The following is a 12,145-nucleotide window of genomic DNA, read 5'->3' on the forward strand; positions in this document are numbered from 1 at the left end:
TCCTAAACTCCTGGTCCTCATCACAACTTTACTGGCTGCTTTCATGGACTTGGATCGCCTCTTCTCATCGGTGATGGGTCTGGGAATCTCATGATGAGACTTTGTAGATGTGGACATTGCGTTTCCTCTCCTCTGGCAGGAAGGTGATGCTGCTGGAGAGCTGGTGAAGACCGACCCCTCTGATTGGTTGGAGGCCGTGCTCTCTAGAGAAGAACACGAGCAGTCCTTGACTCGGTTACCTGTCATGTAAGACAGGTCTATGTTGCTGCTCAGTTTGGGAAAAGACAGGACGTGTCTGTCTCCACCTCGTCTCCTGAGCAGGAAGGAGTCATCAGAAATCTGCTTCTTCAGCGGCAGCTCCGCAAAGTCCGTCCTTTCCAGGGAGCAGTCCTCGTGGCTCCTGGCGTGGCCACTCAGACCCTGGAGATCGGGCGAGGTGAGGATGATGGGCTCAGAGCAGCGGCGACTGTAAGGGGGCTTCGAATTAGGGATGACGTCAGACGCCCAAGAGGCGTTGGAGGCGGTGGTGCAGGGGCTGAGAGAAGATAAGGAGCCGCAGCCCTCGCACGTGGAGGTGACGCTGTCCGCTGCTTCTCCATCTCCATCTGGGTCAGTGCTGTCGTAGGCGGAGTCATGGTGGTTGGAGGACACGGAGTCTGTGGTGGGAAAATGAAGATATTCCACAGTTAATTCAACTATTCTCATTCACTCAGTTTGAAAGAGGTTATAATTTTATAGGTTAGCCTGTCGCCCAACTAGCACATATGGCTAGTTATTTCAGAATGTGAAAAATGATAATAGATGTTTCACTGGAGTTTTCTCCGTATAACTGTACCTTCATCAGTGTCCAGCAGAGTAGGGATGTTCTCTCCAAGAATCTCAAAGTTTTCAATCAGGACCCGCGTCAGCTTCGAGACCTGAAGCCAATGAAAAACAGAAACACGTTCAGCCAAAAAAAATCTTTTTGGTTCTATTGGCATAAACAGGTGTCTGTGAAGGTATCACGTCGAGTGCTCAGATGTAGGAGAGCTGTGAAACCATCTTTTCTGCACGAGGAACCACAAGGCTTCAAAGGGAGACAAAAAACACACACTCATAACAACGTGTACCTTCTCTGTCTTGTCCTTCTGCTCATCCAACGCAGCTCCACCCAGCTGAAGCAGGGTGGGGGCGATGCAAACCGCCAGGTTGTGGGCGTCCATTTTGTTGACGTTGGCATTCTCCAAGATGTGATGGAGGACGCAGAGCAGACGCTGGAGGAGGAGTTTGTTGTGCCCTGGGAGTTTGTCTGCGACCCTGGTGGGTGGGTGGCAAAAAGAGGAAGAAAGGAAGAGGAAACAAAGAAGAGGAAGATGAGTTTGGCAGCCTTTTTTTTTTTAAAACTTCCCTTTTGTAACAGAGGACAGATAAAAAAATAATTGTGGTTTTAGCCCAGGCTGGTGGAGAACATTGACAAAAGTCCTAACCACAAGACATTCAGAATTTTTTTAAAAAAAAGACGCTTATACTCAAAATATCTGGACGTCAGTGACTTGCTTACTTTCTGATCTCTGAGTTCCTCTGTTCAACATCTTCATGGTCCAGAGCTGAGATCCAATGGTCATAAAGGTCAGACACCAGCAGGCTGCCAGGAAGTTCCTTCAGAAAACTCTGCAATGTAAAAGAGAAGAAGAGAATGAGACAAAGATACCTTATAAAGATACTATATATATATATATATAAACAACAAAAAATAACCAAATGATGGCTAGTAGTTAGCCATAAGAAGCCACTGTTTTGCCAGAATATGATGAAACACAGAGAGTAACATACCTTGAGAAGTCCAACAAGCAGAAACACCGGTTGGACCTCCAGGTCCACCTCCACACCACTGTTGAGCTGCTCTCTGATGTCCTTCATGTTCTTGCTGTTGCACGGCTTCCTGAACACGCCCTCTGTGGACGGACCATGCTTCCTGAGCAGCACCAGAATCTCCTGGTGAGACGAGAAGAACAGGGTGGTGAGACTTTTTGTGTCTTTTCTGTTGGAACATATACTGAAAACTACAGTGGGCTCAGGACGACGTCGTGTCAAAAACAGGAAACAAGCTAACAAAATAATGAAGGAGTAGGTTGACAGTCATGCCAAATGACATTTGCGGTTGAAAGGTGACTTACAGTGATAGGTTTAGGAAGCGAGCAGTGATCAGGGCTGATCTTGGACAGGGGCTGCCCAAACAGCTGTTTCTTTGAGTGTGACTCTGTTCGGTTGTTGTGTTTGTGCATGAAACTGGAGCCTTTTTTCAGTCTCCTCACCACCTGGTTCCATGTTTTCTCCCCTGTAGGAAAAAAAATATATACATATACATTTCCAATTAGTTTATGGTAAATTCAGAAGTGTGATTTATCTGTTATACTACATTGGTTCCATGTGACTCATTAGATACAAAGTTCCTTATATTCTGTTCCACACCCAGTGACAACTCTGTCATTCAACATTTCAAAATGTAAACTCACCAGTCGGATGTGTCAGCTTCTCCTCTTCACTGTTCAAGTCTTTGGGCAACTTGGCATCACCCTAGCAACAACAAGAAAAAAAAAACAACAGAAAAAATGATTAGACTCTGAGGTTGTTTTTTTTTGTCACGTGTAATCTGACACTGTGGTTCAAATATTTTTCTTGATAAATATGCCCTGTCCTTGGCAATGTCTGGGCCAATATCTGTTTTAATCCTCTTTGCATCTTGTTGATGTGACTTGTTAAAATAACTAATGTGGCTAATATTTAAGTATCACTTGAGCCTACATATATATTTATTTTGTTTTAATTATTTAATGCTTTATTTAATTCAGCTTCTGCAACTAATAATTATATTTAATTCTATTTTTCAGTTTTAAAAAACTCTGGACAAAACATTAAAAAAATTCTATTATTTCTAAATGTTGTTTACATATTAGTTCTTATTAAAGGAATATTTGGGGGCTTCCCATAAAGTTTTGCCAAGCAAGCTTAGTTGTTCTTTTGGCTATGTTGTTAGCTTTGTTTTTAGAAAAAACTTTCCATAATATGTACTTTTTGTTTTGCTATTCTTCTTCATGTTATTTGTTTAGAAACAGTTCAGTTTTCTTCGACTGATGTTCCTTTTACCTACGCACCGGAACTTTTTATTTCTTTTTAGGTTAATTCTATGCTAAATTTGAGTTTGAGGCTAACTGGGCAGAAAAAAAAACAAAAAACAACGACCACACATCGTTTCACACAGCACAACATATAGGCCACTTGTATGTGTGTCTGTGTGCAGGATATGGAACACGTGTGGGCTGCAAACATGTTTTTCCAATAGGTGGCTCACCTTTAGCCCACGTTTAAATTACAGCAGCTGACAAACATTAAAAAGTATTGAAAACATTCACAAAAATACGCTATAACTTTCACTGTTCATGCTTTTCAAGGTCTGCGTATCATTTGCTTCTCAACACAAACGAAAACACGCACGTGTCTAACCTCAGAGAGAATGTGCGAAAGGTACACTCTACTTACATCGACTGGAATCTCAATGAGTCCTTCCATGCCCCCTCCTGTTAGAGTTTTAGTCTGGAAGAAATGTCAAAGAGCAAAGACGTCAGTAAATGCTGGTTGTTCATGGTTCATGTGGTCAAATAAATGTCCGTAATGTACTGGATGAGACACCCTGCAGTCGACCGGGGCAGACTTACCGCAACGCTGCCACTCAACACCTTCATGAGGACGTCTGGAGGAGAAAAGTCACAGCCGGCCCTCGCTTTTGTCTCTTGAATTTTCCTGCAGTAAAAAAATGAAGTTACTTTTGGATGATAAACTCATCGTTTAACTAATAAAACATTAAGAAAAATTTAAAAAAAATAAAATTTGGATGATAAACTCATCGTTTAACTAACAAAACATTAAGAAAAATTAAAAAAAAAAAAAAATAATAAAAAGAAAATCACTGATATCAATTCTGACTTATCATATTTTTAATCAAAAGAAAAGATGTAAATTGTAAACTTTAAAAGTGCTACACAGTCTTTTTCAAGTATTAAAAGCGTCATTGTCTGACCCAAACACTACACTGAGACATGGGTTGTAATGATTTGAAATCGGACGTCAACAGGCTGTATTCTCAGAATAACAAGAAGGAGTTTGTGAAAACATTGTCGTAGATCACGATTCTCAAATCTCCGTGTCTTACCTGTGAAGAGTTTCAACCCAGCGTTCTTTCACCTCAGGAGAACTGCAGGTAAAATAAGACCATGGTGCGAGTTAATAATCCACACAGAGAGAAGCAGACGCAGCAGCAGATACAGTGGGAGGAATGAAAGAAGTGAGCACAGCTCGCACAGCTCGCCTCTTTTAACAACTCTGGTGGAAAGTGTAACTTGGTCATGGGAAGAGAGAACAGCGTCACGGCAGCTCCCGCCCCTAAAATCTGTCACCCTCTACTTCCTCCTGTCGACCAGGTTAACTGTGACTCGACGTGCATCAGTGGAAATGTGGTGAAAAAAACAGGTACATGTGCAGAGAAGTAAACATCTGTCTGGAAAATCCAGGTTTATTTAGTAAGTTTTGGTGTTTTTTTCTTTAATGTCAGACTGATCTGTCACCTAAATACAAGCTTGTTTATAGAAAATGTTGCTTATTTTGCAATTGCTAAAATAATGCATTTTTGGGAGTAAATTCTGGCAAAATTTTAAATAAAACCTTGAGCACATTTTTAGCTTAAAAACATCTTTGTTCATCGTTTATCTTGGACAGTAGTATTGTATTTGAAAATAAAATAAACATCTGCTTCAAATCTTATTCAAAATAAAATAAACGTCTGCTTCAAATCTAATTCAAAATAAATAAAAGTAAATAATACATTTGATATAAGATAATTATATTTTAATTTTTCTTTTTGACCAAAACACTACATCTGCATTTGCATCTATGTCCTCATTTTTTAACATTTTGTTTTTGACAAACAGGTGGTCAGTAAGTTATTTAGAACATATTTGCTTAATTAAGATCAATTATAATTGTTTTATTTAATTATAGACCTCAAGTTTGCACTTTTGGCTAGTTATCTTTTTGCAATATCTTTGCTATCCTACAACAATTTTACAGCTAGCATTTAGATTTTTTGTCTTATTCTCGCTACCTTTGCTAACATATATTTCAGGCATAGCCTTTGGTTTTAGCTTAGCTAATATAATATTTGAACAGAGGCATTAGTACGAATGACATAAATTTGTAAAAACAAAAAATGCAGAAAAACATAAATATATTCTCTCATGTTTGGACACCTGTGCCTGAACAAATGGCTGACTTTACTGCATCATGTTTCTGTCATCAAATGAGCCACTGGTTTCATACAGGCGTCGAGACACAGTCAAGCACTAACTCTTTAAAAAGAAACCTTCCCACAACGAATCATTACCAGAGATCAACCATCACTCAAATCTGTCTCATTTTCAGACTAAACAAGTCACAGATGAGTGCTGCTGGGTCTTATTGGAATAACAGCACAAACCGCTTTTTATTAATTTGCAAGAAAACGTGGGCGTCACTTGGTGGATAAATAAAGTAGTTATTAAAATGGTGTCGTTTAACTCTTTTGATGGAAGTCACACTGACTCGACACAGAGGAATGACACGGTGTTTCTGTGCCGTTTCACGTAAACACAGAGTTTCTGGATAACAGCAGGTGATTCAATCACATGAGGCTCAACTGGCCGCTCTTACACTTCCTATTTTGTAAGGTCTTGTCTTGTGATGCTGCAGAGTGGACTTTCTCTTTGCAGCGTTCCTCTTTTTTTAAACTGACATCGCAGGTCGCATGACCATTAGTGACATTTGTGAACTCTGTGATCGCGGCCAGCTTTTACTAATGCTTTCATTTACGATAAAAACAGACAGAATTTTCTGGCCTTGAGCAAACTGTTTACGTGACAAAAACAACGCAACACTCTCATTTTGCATGTTTGCATTTCTGATTCCTCCACTTCCCTCAGTCCTACGTCATGCAGGATTTGGATAAATTGTTCACTCAGATTACTGTATATGTAGTGAGTGTATATATTTACTGGTCCCTACAGGGGGCGCTGTGATGACCCTGGCAACACTTAAATGGCCAGTCAGAAAAATTCAGTTTGTTTACACTGTAAATGAAAGATGCTGAGTTTAATAGCAGGGATTTCACCCCCTGCTTGATGTTTCCCTTGTTTTATTTGGTTCAGTTTGATTGAAAGATTTGTGCAGAAAAAAACATTTTACTGGTGTAAAAAAAAGACCAATAACTATCAATAATGCAACTCAGATGAATCGATCCAAAATGACCGTAAAGAGAGCGAGGAGCGAGAATCAGAATCAGCTCAATACAAAGCACTGGAGGCTAAAAGCAGTTTTAAATGGTCCTTTATACGAGAAAGTAGTAGCATTATATACTGTATATATGTCAATGCCATCATGTACAGGTCGATGTCATCACGCTGTATATATGTCGATGCCATCATGTACATGTCGATGCCATCATGTACAGGTCGGTGCCATCATGTACAGGTCGATGCCTGGCACGAGCATCACCACCCAGTTACAGTGCATTTCTCTCGCCCGCTGGTTCCAAGGGTGAGATTTTTATTTTAAGAACAAACATTGTTGCCAAGATGCAAGTGTTAAAAAGTGAAGGATATGAGTCATTAGTCATGCATACGCGTGTGTGTGTGTGTGTGAGCTCACCAGAATGTCACTAAGAATAACTTCAGAGCCCAGGCCAAGACGATGGTCACCCTCAGGTCCACGTCGCCTGCAGTTTGTTCCTCCTCCTCCTCGTCCTTGTCCTCATCAAACCCATATAACCAGATGTCCTTGAGGAACACTGTGTCTTTCAAACGGTAGCTGGCAGAAGATCTGGAGACGCAAGACAGAAGCAACAGTCCTTGAAATCGACTGTTTTGGGATGGGATGATCTGATTATGACAAATACAGTAACAGATTTTGGTGGAGCAAAAAAAAGCAAAAAAGAAATGTTCATAAAAACTAATGCAGTTGCCATGTGCATTATATAACAGTGAACATATGGAGCAGGGATGAGCTTTCAATGAACACACAAAGACAGTGAAAAGGATTCTAAGAACTCCTGCACATCGTTAGGAAAGAACAGAGCTTCGTGGAGTGGCTTTGTGTTGTGAATGAAATGACTCAAATGGGGAGAGGAGGAAATAGAACGGATGTACAGTGTACACAGATTTCCACAGTGGGATCTACAGGAGAGCCTCTCCAGTATTGATTGATTTATGGACAGAAGACTCAGAAATGACATCATCTACACAAACACACAACAATTTCACTTTGGCTGAAATGTTCATGGCGATGGTGTTGACGGATGGGGGATTTTTTTTGGTGTTTTTGAGACAGTGGTGTGGTAATACAGTCCCAGTATAGTCAGGCCTGCAGGACCTCCTCTGTAAGGACCTGCTGCAGCTGGGCCACCGTTGAACTGAACAGGGCTGTAAAGTCAGGGTAATACCCCTTGTGGTGGCTCTGACTGAAGAGGGGAAAATCTGTGGTCTACTACTGAAAGATGGAGACTAATCACTTACCACCGGACTGACTCAGAAACGTAATTTGATTTTGTTTATTATCCAACACCTTAAGATAATTTTGAGTTTTTAAAAGTTTTACTCATGATGCTCAGCAATAACGAGTTCTGAGTCTGACTGGACTGGATCATGGTTAAAGATCGCTCCTCTCTGCTCCAGGCAAAGGGCCTGGATCATGGTTAAAGATCGCTCCTCTATAAAGACCTCTGCTCCAGGCAAAGGGAGCAGCAGAAATAAAGGCAGTCGGAGACCAGTGTCAGGCAGAGGTGTAGCAACGGGGCAGAAGACCCAAGAGACAGTAGTGAGACCTGCTATGATGGATGGTTTGGAGAGGAGGCTCAGTAGTGAGAGATGAAGTTGCTGAGATCTTCACTGAGAGTCATCAGGATGGAGCAGATTAGAAATGAGCAGATCAGAGGTGGAGCAGTTTGGAGGAGAGGAGGAGATGATGATGATGAAGATGAAGAAGATGGATGTGCTTTGTTTGGTGCTCCAAACTTGTGAAACTATCTTTTGCTCTGTGTTAGAGAAATAGAATTTGTTCATCCAGTAAACACACCACAGTTTACAGTAATGAGGGATATTACTGTATAACGACTCCGTGTGCTGTGAACTGTAGTCTAACATAGTCCCAGTAGTGGAGTTCGTACTGGAACCGTAGGCAGGTCGGTGGTACTGAGATGACAGAGACTCTCCTCCTACCTAAAATACGTTCTTCAAACTTCCTGTGACTAAGAAAGGCAGCAGCTTTAAAACGTGTTCATACTCATATTATTACTGCAGGCAAAAAAAAACAACTCATTAATAAATTACAGTATCTTTATATGCAGTTATATTGAGCTGAAGAACCCATGTATCTGGGTTAATGAAGAATTACATTTAAATATAAGAACATTTGTTTTGTTCTCTACTGGGAGTTTGTCTTAATTGTTTCTCAAACACAGGGTCGTGACCCCAAAATGGGAACCCCTGGTATTGCCAGTGGTTTGTAAACATGTGTTATGAGAGAGAGAATCGTAGCAGTACAATCAAATTCCTTACGGAGCCGTGTTTGATTTAACAATTTTAGAAGTTCACCGTGTATTAAACTGATCAACCTTGTCGACTTCGTCTGAGTTACTCTGTAAGGAAACTGGACTGTTTTTGAGGCACAGCTAAAACCTCAGCAGCTGTTGAAATACCTTTTGGAAACAACCAAACATTTTGGTTCCACTGACTCCACCAAGAGGGAAGCACCAAACTCTGCTGTTTCAGTTCAGTTTCAGTGACCAGACACTGATACACTGACAGTTACTTGGGTGATTCCCTGGGAGATTTCCATTCAAACAGCCCACAGTTCAAAAATAAAAACACTTCCTTTTAAAACTTCCTCTTTGACAACTGTGTGATATTTTTTTAACTGAAAGGCGTGGTGCCTGAAAGGCGTGGTTCCTTTCAGTTAAAAAAATATCACGAGTCATGAGTCTGCCAGTGACAACTAGAGGTACATAACACATACTGTATACCGCATTAAAGTATAGAATACTGTACATAAATATCAGCGTTACTTACTTATATTTGGCGAAAACAATGTTGTCGTTGAAGAGGAACAGATGCCGCTCCCTGCACTTTGTGCCCTCGGTGACCTGAACCCGCTGGTCCAGCAGCAGTTCTCCGTTCTCCACGGTGAGGCCGTAGACAAAGGGACTCTGCTCCACAGACACGCAGCAGAGAGATTCCTCCCTAAACAAGTGGACAGAAACCGTGAGGGAGGATGACAGGGAGAGAGAGGTGGGGCCTCGAACAGGAGGACGCCACCATACTTTAACCATTTGTCAACGTCTCATACAATGTGGAAGTGAAACATGATATTAATATTACATTTAACACTTTTTCATCTCATTTGAGTAATGACTGTTTAAAATACAAGACAGTCCAATGTACTGAGAGACCACAGATAAGAGAGAAATGAAAAACGTTTTATAAATAAAATTTGCTAAAAGTACATTTGGATATGGATAACTGAAAGTTGGACTGTTTTACAACTCAAAAGAAATTTTGCACAATAGCTACTTAGATACAAAATATAAATAAAATAACCAGCAAAAAAGTAAAGATGTGTGACACTAATACTCACGGTGTTACTCATAAACCAAACTACATCAGCTGTTGGACAAATGGTTTCACGGTGTTACTCATAAACCAAACTACGTCAGCTGTTGGACAAAAGTAATTCCCTGGGATTATATTATTTTAAATTCCCACATACATATTTAACACATCACACACTATATGTGTTGAGTTAAATTAGTACATTCATATTCAGGAAACTGAATTTGTCACCACATTAATGGATCGTTACAAAATCCACATTTGATTTAGCGCTGCACCTTTTCAAAGGGACATGAACTTTTCATGAATGTTTTACTAACGGTTCAAACAGGAATGATCTCTGGAGAGGAGATTCTTCAGGTGCTGTTCAACCCTAAACCTCAAGTTAAAGGATACAGGGCTAACTGCTGGTCTACTCCTCATAAAACAGGGTTCTATGACCTGTCTCACATGACCTGGTCACCCAAGGCAAGACTGAGGGTTGGAAAAAAAACCCTACAATGAACGTGAAATGACACTCCACATAAACACATACACAACATTTTTTTGCAAACACTTTTCAATAATAATAATAAAATCTACAGGAATAACCAATCACGTCAGTCATAAACAAGCTACAGAAGAAGACGAAGAAGAAGGAGAACTTCTGACTTGTCCTTTCTGTATCAGCGGCACTTTTTTTTTTTACACTAACATTTAGAAAAACAATTGTTCTCCCAGCAGCACCTGGGCTTGTTCTGAGTTGAAGCAGCTGGACTACAGCTCAGCTGTAAAGAACGTGACGACGACTCACCCTCAGACTAGGACAGAGCAACACTGTGGTCGCCACCTATACAAACCCTTCACTAAAGGGGGGGGGGGGGGGGGGGGGGGGTTGGGGGGTTTCCTGGAATTTGTTGTCAGAGGGACTTCAACCAAAACAGGTGCGTTTGTTATTTAGCTCAACTTTAACTGTGCTGTGTTTGTTCATAATGATGACCACATATTTCTGCCATGTTTACAGCAGCGTTGATAACTGACTTCATCTTTGACTAATCTGTTCATGCCACATTAGAATCCCCAGATTTATTTTCTGAGGAGCCACAGGTCACAGAGAAGACCCATCCACACACAGGAAGAACATACAAACCTGATACAGATAGACGACGAGTGCCATTTAACCCAAGATCATTAACCACGGTGTTAACCACTGTGTGGCACTGATATACTTTTTTTTTTTTCTTTTCTAATCTTGTCCATCTTAGTGATAGCACAGGCAGCAGAATGAGGTGAGACACAATGTTCTTGTTGTTTGCCTGAATAACGGGCCTTACATGTGACTAAGTCACAATCAGAACAAGTGAAAAAAAATGAAACCAACATCAGACGAATGGCTCCGCCCACTCCATGTAAACTCAGGGTAGAAATTCAAAGAGTGGCGGCGGAGGGCCTTTCCCTAACAGACATCTGTGACACATGAAATGACAAATAATATGCAAATAAATAAGAAGAAGTGTGAAAAAAAACAAGCAGGTGTTTGTCAATCTGTTTAGTACAAAAACAACAACACATGATTTTAAAGTTCAGATTTTACACATTTTAAAGGCCACCAAATACCAGGGGGGAAAAAAAATGAAAAAAGATAATCAATTAAGTACAATGCTTCAATGTGGGTTGTGTAAAAAAAAGTGTGTCTGGCCCATCAAAGGGCCGAACAATCAACTGGATATGGTTGATGTTTGACAAACACGTGGTCCACGTTGTAAGTACCAGATGTGTGTCTGACATATACTTAAACCAAAACTAATTTTGATTCAAGGTCGGCAAAAATCTGACCCGAATCCAGGCGTCCTTTGGAGAGTTCTGGCTGTCAGTCACACAATGTTTCTACATTTTTTTAAACAGCATTAATTCAGGGGCTTCTTTTGTACGTTTTGAGGTGCACAGTCTGTAAAATGAGTTACTCAGTGCACCATCGGTGGTCTGTCAGTGTCGTCCCACAAAAGTGAAAGTAACATTTGTGACTCACACCCACTTCAGGAATTGCCCAGTGTGTCACTGCGTGCTGGTAAGTGTTAAGTGGGCTCAGTCTGACATTTCTGGTGCTGCACTGATAATGAACCGGCCCACTGCCTGATCCTGGTGGTCTTTGTGTTCAGTCGCCTACACCACAACAACCAGCCCAGAGATCAGCCACGAGAAGAGCTAAAGCCGTAAACTCCAAGACAACTGTAGGTGTGTGTGACGCTAGACTGCAGTCACTGCATGAAGCTGTTTTTCCAAAGTGGGCTGATTATAATTACACCAACAGCAGGCGTGGATATTTTAACCCTGCAGCTAATGCTGTGCTCAACGCGAGTTGAAAATTGTTGTTGAAAATGAGCTTCTATTTTTGTAGCAGGATTGTGTAATTGATGGTCACAGCTTCAACCAATTAGTTGTAAAATTACTCAAAAAGCACTTTTCCCTTCAGAACAGACAGTGGGCTACATGCGTAG

The 12,145-nt window shown here is 40.8% G+C and overlaps 1 protein-coding gene across 1 annotated transcript in view; it reads right to left on the minus strand.

Moving 5' to 3' along the window:
• The window catches only part of tagapb (T cell activation RhoGTPase activating protein b), a 13,623-nt gene that overhangs the window by 1,036 nt on the left and 442 nt on the right, over positions 1-12,145 (minus strand). Inside the window, 12 exon segments of the mRNA XM_025056973.1 lie at positions 1-656; positions 836-917; positions 1,110-1,296; positions 1,541-1,650; positions 1,813-1,974; positions 2,157-2,317; positions 2,496-2,556; positions 3,520-3,573; positions 3,696-3,780; positions 4,190-4,231; positions 6,715-6,885; positions 9,129-9,299. The exon segment at positions 1-656 is cut by the window's left edge and continues 54 nt beyond it. Of these exon segments, the coding sequence (XP_024912741.1) occupies positions 1-656; positions 836-917; positions 1,110-1,296; positions 1,541-1,650; positions 1,813-1,974; positions 2,157-2,317; positions 2,496-2,556; positions 3,520-3,573; positions 3,696-3,780; positions 4,190-4,231; positions 6,715-6,885; positions 9,129-9,299 (1,942 nt within the window).

The sequence above is a fragment of the Cynoglossus semilaevis genome, chromosome 7, assembly GCF_000523025.1.
Source record: "Cynoglossus semilaevis isolate Cse_v1.0 chromosome 7, Cse_v1.0, whole genome shotgun sequence".
In the NCBI taxonomy this organism is placed as follows: Eukaryota; Metazoa; Chordata; class Actinopteri; order Pleuronectiformes; family Cynoglossidae; genus Cynoglossus; species Cynoglossus semilaevis.